Source organism: Palaemon carinicauda, chromosome 41, assembly GCF_036898095.1.
Source record: "Palaemon carinicauda isolate YSFRI2023 chromosome 41, ASM3689809v2, whole genome shotgun sequence".
NCBI classification, from domain to species: Eukaryota; Metazoa; Arthropoda; class Malacostraca; order Decapoda; family Palaemonidae; genus Palaemon; species Palaemon carinicauda.
Window position 1 is genome coordinate 21,872,143 of NC_090765.1, and position 20,257 is coordinate 21,892,399.

Here is a 20,257-nt window from a genome sequence, read left to right on the forward strand (position 1 = left end):
GAGTCAAGGTGTTCTTGTCCATTAAGAACATCGTAAAAGAGCTTTTATAAGGCGTCAGCATGGTGTTAGTGCAGCCGATGTCGTTCAAAAATCTGGCCCAAACAGATTGGGCTTGCTCTTTAGGGAAGATGACCGTCTCTTTGGGGACCTTGTCTAACCGAACTAAAGCTTCCTCGGTAAGCCTGGCATAACCATGAAATGGAAATGCCAGACCAGGAGGAAAGAATTCAAAGTCCTCTAGAGGACGAGTGCCAAGGCCCTCCAAAGTCAACATTCCGTCTGAGAACGGGGAATGAAGAGCCATACGCCAAGGGTTGTTCTTGGCAAACGGCGGGAGCTTAGAGGCATCCGGGATGAGAGAGCTTTGGACTCTCTCCGGAGCTCCTTGCTCTAAAGCCCCAAGTCTCTGACCGATGTTAGAGAACATCGTGTCCATCTTAGAATGCATCTCCGAAACCAACTTTGCTTGCATCTCCGACACGATGCAAAGCATGGCTGATTCGGAAAGGCCCGGGCTAGCAGCAGGAGGGGCGGAATGAACTCCCGGGTCGTGAGACTTAGAGGAGGAACCAGAGGCTTTTGATGACAGGTCTGTACCTTGTTTAGAGCTATGGGAAGTCTTGTGGGGCTTGCGAGCTTTGGGTAAGGTTCTTGATGTAGACTTATCCTTAGGGGGGACCGGGTATGATCGTTGAGACGAATCATGGTCCCCAGAAAATCCATGAAAAGAAGAGCGATCAGAAGAAGAAGAAAGAGCGGGGCTGAGGATAGGAATCTCAGCGCCGGAAACACTTGCCTCACTTACCACCCTACCTGTATCCGGCTCGTCTAGTAACATTGGTTCGACGTCCAGGTTCATGGAGGCAACATTATCCTCCAGACCTCCGGGGGCGTCCGATGGATCTTGCTCTGGGTCGATGAGACCCGTTATGGTGGCATCAATGTGGGCAATGATGGGAGCTGCCACATGCCTAGCCACAGCGGCTGAAGACTTAGCGTTGGGGTAAACCATGGAGCAGTAGTCCTCAGATAGGACGTACGGCCGCTTAGACTTCACATTCCGGGCAAAACCACCAACCCACACCTTCAGTGTGGCCCGAGCCGCAGACTTTTGCTCCGGGGATGCCTGAAATAATAGTGGGAATTATAAAAGGGAAGACTCCCAATGGTCCTTCAAGACCATAGAGATCTTACTCATAGTAAAATAAGAAGGCAACATAGCCAACGGGACTCACCGAGTCAGATCCAAGGGTAGTGATGAGGTCGAAGCAAATCACACAGTTATCAGGGTGCCATACCACAACGTCTTCCAGTTGAACCCCACAAGGGGCATGAGATCGGCAGACGGAGTGGCCACAAGGCTGGTGCATAACAGCTGCACAGGCCGGCGTCAGACAATGCACCATCTATAAAAAGAATAGTATATGAGAAACTGTAATTCCCTTAAGTAGGGGCGGGTCCGGAGGACCCGGGCCTAACAAAGGTCTAACACAAGATTAGAGCTTAACTGTAATATTCTTAAGTAGGGGCTGGTCCGGAGGACCCGGGCCTAACATAGATCTAATACAAGACTAGAGCTTAACTGTAATATTCTTAAGTAGGGGCGGGTCCGAAGGACCCGGGCCTAACAAAGGTCTAACACAAGATTAGAGCTTAACTGTAATATTCTTAAGTAGGGGGGGGGGGGTCCGGAGGACCCGGGCCTAACATAGGATCTAATACAAGACTAGAGCTTAACTGTAATATTCTTAAGTAGGGGCGGGTCCGAAGGACCCGGGCCTAACAAAGGTCTAACACAAGATTAGAGCTTAACTGTAATATTCTTAAGTAGGGGCGGGTCCGGAGGACCCGGGCCTAACATAGATCTAATACAAGATTAGAGCTTAACTGTAATATTCTTAAGTAGGGGCGAGTCCGGAGGACCCGGGCCTAACATAGGTCTAACACAAGATTAGAGCTTAACTGTAATATTCTTAAGTAGGGGCGGGTCCGGAGGACCCGGGCCTAAACATAAGTCTAACTTAAACTAAAGTATAGCAATCCATTCCGGTCGAGCCGGGAGCATAAAAAAGGATGCAATAACAAGGAATTAAGACACATGGTGTCTGATTTCCTGGGGCGGGGTAGGCCCCGGGCCGGGAAATAAAAGTATATCCAAAACCAATTCATATAGGGACTCCGGGGTAGTGATCTGTCATATAATCATCCTATATAATCATAGGAAATGTTATAAAATAATAGGGGGGGCGGAACTGTAGCTAAGAACCGCCAACGGAACCCAGAGGGTTTCATATAACATAAACCAGTGTGATAAGTGAATATAAAATAGGGTGCACCGGGATCCAACTCTGTTGACCGGTGGCCAACCAGACTAGACAGAGCCGAACCCGCCGGGACACCCGGAGGACAAAGTCCATAAACACTGAACTACCCCCTCTACAAGGAGGGAAGGCAACGGTCCCCTAGGGGAGAGGGGGAAAGAAGCCTAGCCACCCACCTAGCGAGAGGGGGAGCATGGGGGAGGATCACGTGATACGAGGCAGCAGGGCTACCAACTGACGATCCCCAACCAGACAGATCAAACGGAGTAATGGCACAAATATTCATTATAATAATAATAGCGTTAAAAATTATATAAATAAACACATAGAAATTTTTTGGGCAAGGCATGCAACATAATAATTACATCACAAAAGACACACCTGATGGCTTAAAAATAACATTGCCGCCTAGCAATGAAGGTCAGCAGCCATAACGATACGTAAATGATATCGGCCCTAAAATTGAACCACGAGGATTCTAAACGCTAAATAATGAATATTCACAATAACAAATAATATTTAATAATACACATAGTAACACCGCGAGTGAAACTAAAAGCTCTCAAAAACAGGAGTACCAACTGTAGTGAAATCAAGCAAGATCGATATGAACGAAGAGAATAAACTCCTATAATATAAATATTAAACGATCTAGGTTGCTCAAAACACAGTAAAACCAAGCTTGGTACTTAACTTAGACGGTGTCTCCTGGGAAACCGACGAAGAAGCCATAATCCAATTGAAAAAAATTCCAAAACGAGAGCACAACAAAAATGCGGGTTACTGCACAAGGCGTGCTAAAAGGAGTTGAGTTCTGAGCAGATGCATTGTTAGTAGTACCGAGTGAGGTTGAACGGCTCTCCTCTATTGGGGTTTCTGTCGTGGATGAATCTAAATAGTGCGGGACCTCTGGATTATACGCCCAATTTTATACCGACACCAATAGGTGAGCGAGCTAGTTAACCTAGCACTCCTTTACATTTTTTCTCTGGTATATTTAGCAGTAAATTACCTAAGAATAAGTGCTAAATGGAGCTTATTCACTGGGCGGCACAGGTTCGAGCCCAGAAATATATATATATACTGTACATATATATATATATATATATATATATATATATATATATATATATATATATATATATATATATATATATATATATATATATATATATATATATATATATATATATATATATATATATATATATATATATATATATATATATATATATATATATATATATATATATATATATATATATATACTGTATATATATATATATAGTGTGAGTGTATATATATATATATATATATATATATATATATATATATATATATATATATATATATATATATATATATATATATATATATATATATATATATATATATATATATATTTTATCATCTATTTAAGAGTAAGAATATGTATGCATGTGTGTATATCCAAGTGTCTGAATCTAGACAGGCAGGAATAAAAAATGCTAGCTTTTGCTTCCTCATACTTCTTCCAACAATGGAATGCACTCAAATCAGATGTGCGTGGTCAAGTTCCTCCAATACTGTTTGTTTTGTTCCAAATCCTTTCAAACCGAACTCCTAAAGGTCAAAAGTTAAAAAGAAAGGTTGTGTACCCAGGTAAGGAAGGGGTCATACCAATATCATCTTCATCGTCATCTCCTATACCTAAAGATGGAAAGGGCCTCAGTTAGATTTTGCTAATCGTCTCTATTTCAAACTTTTAAATCATTATTTTTTCATTCATCATCATTTTCACGCTTCATAGTCTTCATCCATGTAGGCCTGGGTCTTCACTCTTCTAGTGCCATGTGGAGCCCAGTTAAAAGTTTGATGAACTATCTCTCTTGGGGAGTGTGAAGAGCATCCCCGATCATCTCCATCTACCCCTCCCTCACCATGATCTCATCCACATATAGCCCTCGAGTAATATCTCATAGTTTCATTTCTAATGCTGTCCTGCCATTTAACTCCCAATTTTAATCTAAGGGCTTTGGTCTCAAATCTACAAAATCTGTTAGATATTGTTTCATTGTCATACCATGACCCATATCCTGTCCACAATGTAACACAGATCTCACTAAACTGACATAAAGCCTCATTTTTAAATGTAATTTTAGGAGATTTAATTTCCAAATTTTACTTTACCTAGCAATTGTCTGATTAGCTTTTTACAGTCTTTCATTAAACTCAAATTCTAAAGACCCTGTATTATAGAGATCCTAGTTCCTAGATATCTTAATGTTTCTACCTCATTAATCCTTTCTCCTTCCAATGATATTTCCTCCTCCATTGCATATTCCATTCTCATCACCTTTCCTTCTTCTATTTATCTTGAGTCAATACTATATTTCATTCAATCTGGTAAGGAAACATTGCAAATCCTGTGGTGTTCTGCTAATAAGGACAGCATTATCAGCATATTCTAGGTAGCTAATTTCCAATCACCAATCCAAATCAATCCTTCTCCACCATCCCCAACTGTTCTACGCATTACAAAATCAATGAGGAGAAACAACATAAGTAACAACACATTCCCTTGGAACACTCTGCTGTTTACTAGAAATTCCTTTGATAGGACTCCACTAAGATTAATTTTGCAATTGCTATACTCATGAACAGACTTAATCAAATCTACATATATAAGAAAAACTCCATAATAATGCAGGACTCATGACAAAATTAGCTGGTGCACAATATCAAAGGCTTTTTCATAGTCCACAAATTCCATCAAAATTTGATTTTTGTAGTCTGTACATTACTGTACAACATATCTTAAAATGAGAATTTCTTCAGTACAGTTTTTACCTTTCCAAAACCCTGCTTGTTTATCTACCAGGTTTTCATCAATCTTTCTCTCTAGTCTCTTTAGAATAAATATACTATATATCTTCATGACAACTGACGGAAGTGTGATGCCTCTGTAATTATTGAAATCAGTCAGATTCCCAGATCCTAATCATTAGGTTTTGCATCTTCATACCACATTCTACAAAATATTATTGAAAGTATTCTGGCGGTCACTTCATTTATGGCTAATATCATCTCAGCATTTACTCCATCATATCCATGGGCTTTCCATTTCAGAGTTTTTTAATGATAGCTTTGACTTCAAACACAGCAAATTTATTCATGGGCACATCAAGGTCTTCCTCAGCTTCAGGTATATCAATTCCCTTCATATCTCCTATTCATGATCAGTGTTACATCCATCATTGTCTTTCTTCATCTTCCGTTATAACGCTAGAGAGTTATTGGGTCCTTTGACTTGTCAGACAGTACTACATAGGATCCTTCTTTCTCATAACCATTCATTTTCCTTTTGCCTACACATACACCAAATAGTCTGGCCTATTCTTTACATATTCTCCTCTGTCCTCATACACTTGACAACACTAAGATTACCAAACAATTTTTCTCTCAAGGGGTTAACTACTGCATTGCAATTATTCTGTGACTACTTTCCTCTCAGTAAGGGTAGAAGAGACTCTTTAGCTATGATAAGCAGCTCTTCTAGGAGGACACTCCAAAAAATAAACCATAGTTCTCTAGTCTTGGGCAGTGCCACAGCGTCTGTACCATGGTCTTCCGCAGTCTTGGGTTAGAGTTCTCTTCATTGAAGGTACAATCGGGCACACTATTCTATCCTATTTCTCTTCCTGTTATTTTGTTAAAGTTTTTATAGTTTACATATGAAATATTTATCTTAATTGTGGTTACTGTCATTAAATATTTTATTTTAATTGTTAATTAATTCTCTTATTTCCTTATTTCCTTTCCTTACAGGCTATTTTCCCTGTTGGAGCCCATGGGGTTACAGCATCCTGCTTTTTACCAACTACAGTTGTAGCTTACCAAGTAGTAGTAGTAGTAGTAGTAGTAGTAGTAGTAGTAGTAGTAGTAGTAGTAGTAGTAGTAGTAGTAGTAGTAATAATATCTCTCTCTTCTTGATGGGTATATTTTTCTTCTTCTTTGCCCCCGTAGAGATTTCATTAATAATTTTATGAGCAATTCTTACACCATAGCCATCCCCCTAATTCATAGCTTTGTCAGCATCATCTGCTTTCCTGTCTAAATATTCTATTTAATCAGTTCTGGTTTTTCTTTTGACCTGACTTTCAAACATGGAATACAATCAATAACCTGAACATAAATATGCTAAATCAACATGCTGATAATTCAATTCTGATTTTACATTTATAATGGCATGGAATCAGTTTTATATGTTCAGTAGTTGAAACATGGGTACTAGACAAAATGGGAAAGATTTTGAGCAAGCATCATAAAAATAACGGTAGTAGTAGTTTATGACTAGGTGTCATGGGTAGATAGAATAATACAGAAAAGAATGTTAAAACATGTGATTTTTCTACTCTTAGAGAAGCAGAAAGAGAGAGAGAGAAGGTCCCGCTATTGTTTATTGAAGCTGTCACCGTCAAGATATTTATTATGTGCCTAGGCCGGCGGTCTTTGGGCATAACGATCCCCTGTCTGAAGACCAAGGAGTCAACGTTATGAGAAGAACCATAGAACAAGAAGAACAGTGTTTGTCGCCGAAGAATATACATTAGCTGAAGGTAAACAGACGCCTCGCTTCAATTATAGGGCGATATGGATTTTGATTAACACCAGCAGACCGTTCGTCTAGGTGTTATCAGAGGCATGGTTTTAAGGAACACCAATGAGGATGAAGAAACGAAAAAATTTCCTTATATGGAACTGTCCATAGTTAACCCCTCCCAAACAGGGATACAGGTATATAAACTTCCACGCGAACGAGAGAAGGGAGAGTACGAAAGACAGAACAGGAGTAAGAACAAGAGAGAGAGAGAGGGGGAGAACAAGCTCAGGGAAGAAGAGAAGACGTAAGGACCAGAATGCAGACGTAACCAGCTTTGTCCGAGATGTCAGTACGAATTGCCCCCCGCCCTCATTACCGACCATGAAACGCCTGGACCTGAAATATCTACGTTCCTGTCAACCGTCGAGAGCTGCTGTGAAGAGTAGTATTTTTTTGTATTATCTATCTACGATCTTGACTGTTCCCCTATTTGCTGGAGTGTAGTTCAATCAAATGATTTTCTTTGTTTAGTTCAGTGCTTCCTAAGTACTCAATCAAGAAACATTTACCTTTGACTAGTTGTAAATAAAATTATGTTTTCTTTTGTGAGTTTTCTTTCTATATTTCCTTTTGTTTCATTGTGTATTGTAGCCGAAAAGTCCCCATTTCATTAATCAATTCAACAGAACCTGGTTCGATCCCCACGAGGATCGTAACACTAGGGGATGTTAAAAAGATCATAATTCTAGATAAAGTTAATTATAAAAATAGTGGTAACAATAGAAATTACAGTACATCAAAATAGTTTGGGCATAAGATGAAAAAGGGAAAGGTGAAGTCATTCAATGAAGTAGTAGACAAGAAAGTACCAATAGTGAGATACTAACTTTATCAAGGTATAAAACTCAAGGAAACTCCTAATGTAGAACTTGACCACCTGTGAATTTAGTCAGAAAATCCACACAACAGAGGAGAATACAAAGAAAATGACCCGCAAAACTTATAATTGCAATTGATTAACAACTGCATATTAATAACCAAACGAAAAATATAAAAAGAATAGTTCTAGTTGCATAAGCTACAATATCCTTCATTCAAAATGAAACAATTCTAAAAGTAATTTGTATTTTTTTTAGCTATACAAACTTCAGTCTTTTAGAACAGGGAATGTCTTCAGAGGAACTGGAACCTCCGCTGCAATCTTTAATGAGGTGGGTAACAACAGGAGGTGAACACGGGCGAGTGGCCGGCCCTCCACTCTCCTGTCAATTGACATTCAATTCAGGACTGAGAGGGATGGTTGAAGTGGGAAGTTTATCTTTACCAGATGCATGTTTGTATAGCTAGGAAAAACACAAATTATTTCTAAATTTATTTTTTCCTACAATGTAATTATAATAAGAAATTACTTTTAAAATATTTTTTTTATATAATTACTGTACTATTATTAACATTATCCTTTACAAAATAATATACTCATCAGTCCTCATGTCGTTTCATAGCCCAGAGTAGTCTTTAGGGATTACAGCCTGCGAATGCTGTATGTCGTCTACAGGCAAGATCTCCTGGTCTGTCATGGAGGATGATTAACAAAAAAAATCAAATTGATATGTGATCTAGGAATACTGGATGATCAGAAAGTCATGAGCAACACCGACCAGATTGCTGATGAATACTTTCTCAATATAGATTTTTCTTACTGAAATTTTGGTGGTTGAAACTAGAGATAAAGATGACAATTTCTCTCCTGTTGAAGACAAGGAAACATGTATAATAATATACTAGGCCAGCTGTGAGTTCTTTATATGGACAATTAATTTGCTTTGATTAATATTCAGTAAGGATGGAGCCAGTTTCAGCATAAAATTTGTTTGAATAGCAATATGACAGTTGCGGAGCTCTATGACCATATGGATATACTATAATGTTTGTTGTGAAGTACTGACCAATGTGATTCCGATATAGACAACTGTACAAGCGTTTTCTCAGCTGAGAGCATTTCTTAGTACTTCTTTGGTGTTTCTGATGTTAAAAGTACATCTGTATTAATAATTAGAATGAAGATGATTTTCTTTAATACATATAATTGGGAAAAAACTCTATTTTAGAATCTTTGTTATTGAATAAAAGGAAATTTACTTTCATGCATGAATCCTTGTGCTTTACGGTATTGCCTGGGTATCGGTTCATTTTTGCTGTTAGTTGTGTTTTCATAAGACTTGATTCTATTCTGAATTTTTTCCCATAATAGAAATTTCTATTATAATCGGCCCTCTTTTATCGCGGGCTCTTTCTTTGCGGTTTCGTTTTTTCGCGACCAAGAACAATGCAATACCCATTAAACGAAAATTCTCATAAAAATCATGATAAACTTCAAGCTGGGCGATGATTTCAAATACCCCACGCTAATTTACACTGGAAGCACTGCATGCCACTACCTATCTCTATACACAGCTGGTCATAGCTCGGTACCGATTCCTAACTCTAAGTATCAGATTTCGATTTATGTTGTTGGTAGGCAATTTTCAATATGGTGCTGTACAGTATCATTAGCTGATTTTGGATGTTAAATTTCATGTTTTAACTTGTGCTTTGTAACAATTTCTCGTTTTGACTCTCGTTCTTTCATGATTTTTCACAATTAAGAAATTCGGAGTCAAATTTGGCATTTCCGCGTTATAAGAAATTCACAAATACAAAACATGCAGATAACAAGAGTTGACTTTACCAAAGTACAGTATATAAAACAGAAAAGGAAATAACACCCAAGCATTTTCAACTATCCTTGCAACCAGGTTATATGCTCCCAGCTCCCATGAGACCATGCTTCTGGTACAGCCGTGATCACAGTCCCCATGGGTCCGGAAGCACAGGGTCACGGACATGAAAAGTGCACCGTGCATCCCATGGTAGTCTAGCCAGTGGCCAGGTACCCAGCCCCAGATGGCTATGGCTATGATCCATGGCTAGGTACAACTGGGAACAGTCCACCTCCCCAAAAAGATGGTGGTGTCATGAAGAGTCCTATTCTTGCAACTATGACTAGCCTTCCTGAACTTCTCTGACTTCTTCTAGGAAAAGTAGGAATTAGAATCAGGAGAATAGGAAGAGGAGAAAGAATCAGAAGAGGTTCTGCAAGCAGAGAAGTTGTCTGAGCAACCATTAGCAAGGAAGTACTGGAAATAACTGTCACAGGGGAAGAGGTAAGCACTCTAACTGGTATCAGTAAAACAGACACAGGGGCTGGGATTACTGGTATCGGTAGAGATGGAGCCACAGGTTAGAGACAGGAGTGATAGGGGTAGGGGAGACGGAAATAGGAGAATGACACAAAAGCCAATCACAGGGGGCAGCTACAGGGATGACAGACAGGTTTACTATCCTCAGAGTTTTCGTACGTCCCTTCAGTTTTAGCACTTCTTCCACAGGGCAAAAGTCTTCTTATCAGCATATTTTACAGCTTTTCTTTTTGGTTTAAGGCACACCTCAGGGATCACCAATAGGGTCAAAAACTTTTACTGGCACTGAAATCAATCATGAATCCCTAGTGTCACCACTGGGGTCACTGGCACTGTAAACACCAAGGGCAAGGTAACTTTAGCTACCTGCTCCCACAAAAAGACATCGTGGGTCTACATGCAAGACCTAAAGCCAAGCTTTCCTTTGGTTACTCATTGTTGGAGGTCTGCAGTGTATGCTGAAGTGCAGTGATCACATCACAGTGCATCAATATTGAAAAACCTCCCTTCTGTAGATCTGAGTTTGCCCTCCTACTGAAGCATACTCACTGGGACCAAGCTAAGGGTGTATATCCAGAAGCTTTGGAGAATGGTAAACTTGATGAGGAGGGCAAAGCCTTAAACAGTTTCTCTGGCACTGTCATGGGCGTTTCCAGGAATAACGCTGGATATGACTTGGCTTTCTCTCTCCACAAAGAATGTACCCCTCTATAATGGGAGATCAAAATTTAAAACATTCAGGCCCTTAATTGCAAAGTGAGATGATCTATTGCCAGACATAAACCAATGCAGTCAAACCTACATTCGCATTCCTGCTTCATTTCATTATCAACACAGCCAATATCAACAATTCAAACTAAAAAGTATGAAAAATTATTAAAAACCCTGGATAGGATGCATGCAACAGTATGACCGTACTCTTCACCACCTGTTGCTAACTATGCTGTAATAATGTCAATAGCAGTTCCATATCCGCTGATGACCACTCTCTATTTTAAAGAATGAAAGGCTTGTATATTTGTAGGGAAAAACAAAAATTCAAAAGATACTTACTATGGTTGGATATCGTTCCTCAGTCAGAAATACATCACCAGAAATTTCCTGCAACACACAAATTCGCTCAGCCCAAGGCCAGATCATGTAATCCAGCATTCCTGTAAGAGATAAATTTATGATTATTTGTCGGTATTTATCATACATTATAATTGACAAGAGATTTTAGATATATCTATTGCATCATGGATAAAATGATAAAATAATGCTGTTTGTAACATCTATTACATATATGCAAGGAAATAGGTTTTACAACATGTACTGCACCTAATAGCATTCCGCGGTATCCTTCACAAGTATGTTAATAAAACATAAATACACAAAAAATTACATGCATTACTTAGATAGGATGCCCACAAAAAAACAAGATCTCTTAACATTATAAAAAATGATATTTTAATTATAAAATAAATTTTTTAATATACTTACCCGGTGAATATATAATAGCTGCAACTCTGTTGCTCGACAGACAAAAAACAGTAAAAACTCGCCAGCGATCGCTATACAGGTTGCGGGTGTGCCCACCAGCGCCAACTGTCGGCCAGATACCACTCTCGATGTAAACAAGACTCAATTTCTTCTCATCCCACTGCGTCTCTATTGGGGAGGAAGGGAGGGTCGTTTAATTTATATATTCACCGGGTAAGTATATTCAAAAAAGGGATTTTGACGTAGGAAAAATCTATTTCTGGGCGAAGGACCTGTGCCGCCCAGTGAATAAGCTCCATTTAGCACTTATTCTTAGGTAATTTACTGCTAAATATACCAGAGAAAAAATGTAAAGGAGTGCTAGGTTAACTAGCTCGCTCACCTATTGGTGTCGGTATAAAATTGGGCGTATAATTCAGAGGTCCCGCACTATTCACATTTATCCACGACAGAAACCCCAATAGAGGAGAGCCGTTCAACCTCACTCGGTACTACTAACAATGCATCCGCTCAGAACCCAACTCCTTAGCACCCAAAGTTTGGGGACTCCAAGGGAGAGGAGCTGGGAGGGTTCACTGGGCGGCACAGGTCCTTCGCCCAGAAATAGATTTTTCCTACGTCAAAATCCCTTTTCTGGGCTCAAACCTGTGCCGCCCAGTGAATCTATACAAGAGAAAATGTCACCAAACTTGCAAAATAAAGGAAAAAACATAAGCGTAAGGGAAATACAGGATGCTTTTAATCAGAGATGAGTACCAAAAAACAATTATAAGGGTATCTTAAATATGAACATAAATCCAATAAGGTAGGTATAATAATGCCGTGAGTGATAATATATACAGATACTCAGGAGTATATAAAAATTTACAAATATAATAACAGTATTCAGGTGCGAGACCAACGAATACAACAGGGTATAAATGAGGCAGGTAAGAGGGAGAGATAAAGAGACAAGGCATTAACCTGTGAGTTACCTGGGAGTAACTACGCTCCCTGCGGCTACTGTAGAAAATTTTAGGGCTTCCAAATGTTTAAGGTAGTGTTTCTTGAACACTGACGGTGATTTCCACCCTGTACACCTGGAAAGGTCTGTAAAATTCATGTGGTGAAAGAAGTTCACCGAGGTAGCAACCGCCCTGATATCATGTGCAAGAGGAAAAGAGTCAGGGTTAGCTTGTTTAATAAAATACAAAATTTGTTGCCTGATCCCTTTAATAGTAATGGTACCGCCTTGTTCTCTAATGAATAGAGGCCCCGAGGAGTTAGAGGAGGTCCGGGATAAATAAGACCTAAGAGTAGTAACAGGGCACAGAGACGGATCTTGCGTGAGGGGAACAATTTTCCAGGAGGACCATCTGTTTTGAGGGTCTTCGTTCTTAGCCAAAAAGAATTTGTTAGGAGAAAGAAGGACCTCTCCCGAAGGCAGAAAGTCAATATGACCCGGGTCTCTCGACAAGGCTGCCAATTCAGAAATTCTTGCCCCGGAAGCCAAGCTCACCAGGAAAAGTGTTTTCCTGAGAAGGGGAATGTAATCACAAGAACTGTTAATGGTATCAGAAGCCAATTTGAGTACGTCATTAAGGAACCAGGTCACCGGGGTAGGATGAGTAACCGGTTTCAGTCTGGCACAAGCTTTCGGAATTGAAGCTAACAAAGAGTCGGTTAAGTCTATGTTAAAACCCACTAGGAAGATCTTTTTCAGAGCCGATTTAATAGTGGTGATAGTATTGGCTGCCAGACCTGATTCTAATAAAGATCTAAAGAAAGTGACTGTAAGGTTCAAGTTCATACAGTTCACGTCTGAGTCTATTAAAAATTTTGCCAACTTTTTAACTGCAGAGTCATACTGGCGGATGGTGGAATCCCGTTTATCCGATTCTAGGAACAAGGTGTTTTGAGGATCAATATTGGCACCATGCATAGCCGCAAACTTCATAAAGTCCATAAAGTTAGGGCGCTCTGAATGTTTGAGAAAGCGTACACAACGCGTGTTTGTACTATCTGAGACAGAACCGGATTGGGTATCGGGTGAGGGTATAGTCTCAACTCTCGCAGGAGAGGATACCAGTTGCTCTTGGGCCAGTTGGGTGCGACCAAGGCTACTTGTCCCTTGAAGGATCTCAGTTTGTCTAGAACTTTCAGCAAAAGATTCACCGGGGGAAAGAGATAAATCTTTTCCCAGGTGTCCCAATTCTGTGACATGGCGTCTGTGGCGTAAGCCTGAGGGTCTAGATTGGGAGCCACATATACTCTCAATTTGTGGTTGGATTCCGTGGCGAAGAGGTCCACTTGGAGACCGGGAACCTGAGAGAGAATCCACCGAAATGACTTTAGATCGAGTGACCATTCCGATTCTAGAGGGGAGGTCCGGGACAGGGCGTCTGCCACTACATTCCGGACTCCCGCCAGGGGGACAGCTGAAAGATGCCAACGGTTCAAGGCTGCTAGGGAGAATATGGCTACTAGAACATGGTTCAGAGGCCCTGACTTTGACCCGCCTCTGTTGAGGCAGCGGACCACCACTTCGCTGTCGAGGACCAGACGAAGGTGTTGTTTCTTGGGAAGAGCGAGACGTTTCAGGGTTAGAAGAACTGCCATGGCCTCTAGCACATTGATGTGAAATTGGCGGAACAAGGGAGTCCAAAGACCTTGAACTTTCTTGAGCTGAGAATAGCCGCCCTAACCTGATAAGGATGCGTCCGTGTGAATGATTAATTTCGGAGGCGGAAATCGAAGGGGAACTGACTTTGACAGACTGTTTGCTCTTGTCCAAGGAAGAAGTCTTTCCCGTAGAATGGGAGGAAGGCGGACTTTCCTGTCCCGGAGCTTCCGGTTCGCCCTCGAACGCCAGACACGATTGATATCTTTCAATTTTGCCTTCAGAAGAAGATCCGTCACTGAGGCAAACTGAAGGGACCCCAGAATCCTCTCTTGGAGTCGTCTGGAACTTACTTTGTCTTTGAGAAAGCGTTTGGTGTTCCTTGCAATCTCTAACCTCTTGGGTCTGGGAAGACACAAAGTATGAGATATAAGATCCCATTGCAGGCCGAGCCATTGGAACTTCGATTTTGGAAGAAGACGGGACTTCTTGAAGTTGATCTGGAAGCCTAGAGATTGAAGATAATGGATGACTTTGTGAGTGGCTTTTAGGCAATTTTGGGAGGTGTCTGACCAAATGAGCCAGTCGTCCAGATAGGCTACTACTTGAATCCCTTGATTCCTGAGTTCCTGAACAGCGACTTCTGCTAACTTTGTGAAGATCCTTGGGGCGATGTTGAGCCCGAAAGGCATCACCTTGAAGGAGTAACTTTTGTCCCCTAAGCAAAAGCCTAGGTACGGACGGAAGTGTCTCGCTATCGGGACGTGATAATAGGCGTCTGTAAGATCGATAGAGGTGGTGACGGCCCCACGGGGAAGTAAGGTCCGCACCTGCGAGACGGTAAGCATTCGAAACTTGTCGCATTGAATGGACAAGTTGAGAAGGGATAGGTCTAGAATCACTCTTCTCTTGTCTGAATCCTTCTTCGGGACACTGAACAGCCGACCTTGAAACTTCAGATGTTTCGTTTCTTGTATGGCGTTCTTTTGTAAAAGATCCTGGACAAATTCGACCAGGTCCGGAGTGGAATGTTGATGAAATTTGTTCGGAGGAGGAGGTCCTTGAATCCAACTCCACCCCAGTCCCTTGGAGATGATACTGAACGCCCAGGGACTGAACCTCCATTTGTTGCGGAAGGCATAGAGCCTCCCCCCTACCTGCTGCACCTCAGTACTGGTTTGAGAAGTTGCCTCCACGTCCGCCTCGGAAGTTCTTTCCTCTGCGAAAGGCTCTTCCCCTGCCTTTGTTCTGGTTAGAACCACGGTGGTAGCCTCTACCTCTACCATAACTCTGGGAAGAGCTATGAGCCTCGTAAGACTGGTTAAAGGCAGGAGAAGTGGAGGAGGCACCAGAAAGCTGGCTCTTAGGGAGCAGAACGGTGACATAGTCGTCCGAAGGAGCCTGAGAGGTGGAAGGCTGTGCAGGGACAACAGAAGATGGAGGAAGAGGCAGCCGGAAGTTGGATGAAGCACTCTGCTGTTGCCTGAACTGGGTGGAGGTATATGGTCTAAGCTTCTTCCTACCCCGGGCTTGATAATTTGCGGGGTCATATTTGCGTTTAGGGGTCAAACCCCAACGGGCTTTAAGGCTCTGATTAACCCTAGTGGCCTCCGCCAAGACTTCCTCTACGAGATCCTCGGGGAAGAGATTTGAACCCCAACAGGAGGACCGGATGAGCTTATTAGGTTCATGCCTAATCGTCGCCTCAGCTAGGACATGCTTGCGACATCTGCGTTTAGCAGTAGCGAAGTCATACAAGTCATAATATAAAGACTGTAACGTAGCCTTGTTGAGAGACTTAAAAATACTCTCCGTATCGTAAGTCAAGGCTATCGACTCCGTGGATGTGGCCAAGTTTAGAGTACGGCCCACACGTAGGCGGGAATCATATTCCTGTTTAATGAGGGATTCCGGGAGACGGGGAAGCCTCTCACTAAACAAAACTGAGGCACAGTCTGCTGCAAGCTTGCCAGAGGTAAAGGTGGTATGGACGTTGTCCCAACACTCAATGCCTGAAGGAAGAAGGAGGGAGATTGGATCCACCTCTCGGATGGGAGGCAAGGGCTTCTCCTCCAGAGCATATTGGAAGGCAAGCTCTGCCACCTTATTGACGCATGGAGTCAAGGTGTTCTTGTCCATTAAGAACATCGTAAAGGAGCTTTTATAAGGCGTCAGCGTGGTGTTAGTGCAGCCGATGTCGTTAAAAAATCTGGCCCAAACAGATTGGGCTTGCTCCTTCGGGAAGATGACCGTCTCTTTGGGGACCTTGTCTAATCGAACTAAAGCTTCCTCGGTAAGCCTGGCATAACCATGAAATGGAAATGCCAGACCGGGAGGAAAGAATTCAAAGTCCTCTAGAGGCCGAGTGCCAAGGCCCTCCAAAGTCAACATTCCGTCTGAGAACGGGGAATGAAGAGCCATACGCCAGGGGTTGTTCTTGGCAAACGGCGGGAGCTTAGAGGCATCCGGGATGAGAGAGCTTTGGACTCTCTCCGGAGCTCCTTGCTCTAAAGCCCCAAGTCTCTGACCGATGTTAGAGAACATCGTGTCCATCTTCGACTGCATCTCCGAAACCAACTTTGCCTGCATCTCCGACACGATGCGAAGCATGGCTGATTCGGAAAGGCCCGGGCTAGCAGCAGGAGGGGCGGAATGAACTCCCGGGTCGTGAGACTTAGAGGAGGAACCAGAGGCCTTTGATGACAGGTTCGTACTTTGTTTAGAGCCATGAGAAGTCTTGTGAGGCTTGCGAGCTTTGGGTAAGGTTCTTGAAGTAGACTTATCCTTAGGGGGGACCGGGTATGATCGTTGAGACGAATCACGGTCCCCAGAAAATCCATGAAAAGAAGAGCGATCAGAAGAAGAAGAAAGAGCGGGGCTGAGGATAGGAATCTCAGCGCCGGACACACCTGCCTCACTTACCACCCTACCTGTATCCGGCTCGTCTAGTAACATTGGTTCGACGTCCAGGTTCATGGAGGCAACATTGTCCTCCAGACCTCCGGGGGCGTCCGATGGATCTTGCTCTGGGTCGATGAGACCCGTTATAGTGGCATCAATGTGGGCAATGATGGGAGCTGCCACATGCCTGGCCACAGCAGCTGAAGACTTGGCGTTGGGGTAAACCATGGTGCAGTAGTCCTCAGATAGGACGTACGGCCGCTTAGACTTCACATTCCGGGCAAACCCACCAACCCACACCTTCAGTGTGGCCCAAGCCGCAGACTTTTGCTCCGGGGATGCCTGAAATAATAGTGGGAATTATAAAAGGGAAGACTCCCAATGGTCCTTCAAGACCATAGATATCTTACTAATAGTAAAATAAATAAGAAGGCAACATAGCCAACGGGACTCACCGAGTCAGATCCAAGGGTAGTGATGAGGTCGAAGCAAATCACACAGTTATCCGGGTGCCATACCACAACGTCTTCCAGTTGAACCCCACAAGGGGCGTGAGATCGGCAGACGGAGTGGCCACAAGGCTGGTGCAGAACAGCTGCACAGGCCGGCGTCAGACAATGCACCATCTATAAAAAGAATAGTATATGAGAAACTGTAATTCTCTTAAGTAGGGGCGGGTCCGAAGGACCCGGGCCTAACATAGGTCTAACACAAGAATAGAGCTTAACTATAATATTCTTTAAGTAGGGGCGGGTCCGGAGGACCCGGGCCTAACATAGGTCTAACACAAGATTAGAGCTTAACTGTAATATTCTTAGGTAGGGGCGGGTCTGGAGGACCCGGGCCTAACATAGGTCTAACACAAGGTTAGAGCTTAACTGTAATATTCTTACGTAGGGGCGGGACCGGAGGACCCGGGCCTAAACATAAGTCTAACTTGAAACTAAAGTATAGCAATCCGGTCGAGCCGGGAGCATAAAAAAGGATGCAATAACAAGGAATTAAGACACATGGTATCTGATTTCCCGGGGCGGGGTAGGCCCCGGGCCGGGAAATAAAAGTATATCCAATACCAATTCATTTAGGGACTCCGGGGTAGTGATCTGTCATATTTAATCATCATATATCATAGGAAATGTTATAAAATAATAGGGGGGGGGGCGGAACTGTAGCTAAGAACCGCCAACCGAACCCGGAGGGTTTCGTATAACATAAGCCAGAATGAAAAGTGAATATAAAATAGGGTGCACTGGGATCCAACTCTGTTGACCGGTGGCCAACCAGACTAGACAGAGACGAACCCGCCGGGACACCCGGAGGACAAAGTCCATAAACACTGAACTACCCCTTCTAAAAGGAGGGAAGGCAACGGTCCCCTAGTGGAGGGGGGAGAAGCCTAGCCGCCCACCTAGCGAGAGGGGGAGCGTGGGGGAGGATCACGTGATACGAGGCAGCAGGGCTACCAACTGACAATCCCCAACCAGACAGATCAAACGGAGTAATGGCACAAATATTCATTATAATAATAGCGTTAAAAATTATATGAATAAACACATAGAAATTTTGGGCAAGGCATGCAACATAATAATTAAATCACAAAAGACACACCTGATGGCTAAAAATAACATTGCCGCCTAGCAACGAAGGTCAGCAGCCATAACGATACGTAAATGATATCGGCCCTAAAATTGAACCACGAGGATTCTAAACGCTACATAATGAATATTCACAATAACAAATAATATTTAATAATAAAAATAATACACATAGTAACACCGCGAGTGAAACTTAAAAGCTCTCAAAAACAGGAGTACCAACTGTAGTGAAATCAAGCAAGATCGATATGAACGAAGAGAATAAACTCCTATAATATAAATATTAAACGATCTAGGTTGCTCAAAACACAGTAAAACCAAGCTTGGTACTTAACTTAGACGGTGTCTCCTGAGAAACCGACGAAGAAGCCATAATTCAAGTGAAATTAAACCAAAAACGAGAGCACAACAAAAATGCGGGTTACTATACTCGTCGTGCTAAAAGGAGTTGGGTTCTGAGCGGATGCATTGTTAGTAGTACCGAGTGAGATTGAACGGCTCTCCTCTATTGGGGTTTCTGTCGTGGATAAATCTAAATAGTGCGGGACCTCTGAATTATACGCCCAATTTTATACCGACACCAATAGGTGAGCGAGCTAGTTAACCTAGCACTCCTTTACATTTTTTCTCTGGTATATTTAGCAGTAAATTACCTAAGAATAAGTGCTAAATGGAGCTTATTCACTGGGCGGCACAGGTTCGAGCCCAGAAATTTATTTTATAATTAAAATATCATTTTTAAATATTTAACTTAGCCGGTGAATATATAATAGCTGATTCACACCCAAGGAGGTGGGTAGAGACCAGAGTTAAATATGTTTACATCGTATAAGCTAAGAGTTTTTTATTTCATTTTGGCAGTTATCAATATAACAAAACCAAAATAAATAGGTACCTGGTAAGGAAGTCGACTTAGACGATTACTCTGCCTTGTAAGTACGTCTTCCTTACGGAGCCCAGCGATCCTCTTAGGATGCTGACAGACCCCCAGGAGCTGAAGTATCAAGGGCTGCAACCCATACAACAGGACCTCATCAAACCCCTAATCTGGGCGCTCTCAAGAAATGACTTTGACCACCCGCCAAATCAACCAGGATGCGAAAGGCTTCTTAGCCTCCCGGACAACCCATAAAAACATTAAAACATTTCAAGAGACAGATTAAAAGGATATGGAATTAGGGAATTGTAGTGGTTGAGCCCTCACCCACTACTGCACTCGCTGCTACGAATGGTCCCAGTGTGTAGCAGTTCTCGTAAAGAGACTGGACATCTTTTAAGTAAAATGACGCGAACACTGACTTGCTTCTCCAATAGGTTGCGTTCATGATACTTTGCAGAGACCTATTTTGCTTAAAGGCCACGGAAGTTGCTACAGCTCTAACCTCGTGCGTCTTAACCTTAAGCAAAGATCGGTCTTCCTCACTCAAGTGTGAATGAGCTTCTCGTATTAACAATCTGATAAAACATGACAAAGCATTCTTTGACATATGCAAGGATGGTTTCTTAACCGAACACCATAACGCTTCAGATTGGCCTCG

The 20,257-nt window shown here is 42.2% G+C and overlaps 1 protein-coding gene across 3 annotated transcripts in view; it reads right to left on the reverse strand.

Annotated features, from left to right (window-relative positions):
- Positions 1 to 20,257, reverse strand: part of LOC137632312 (pyrimidodiazepine synthase-like) — an 83,017-nt gene that overhangs the window by 23,688 nt on the left and 39,072 nt on the right. For all 3 annotated transcript variants that reach the window (XM_068364228.1, XM_068364227.1, XM_068364229.1), the window contains exon 5: positions 11,196 to 11,296. In XM_068364228.1, the coding sequence (XP_068220329.1) occupies positions 11,196 to 11,296 (101 nt within the window). The remainder of the gene's footprint in view (positions 1 to 11,195; positions 11,297 to 20,257) is intronic.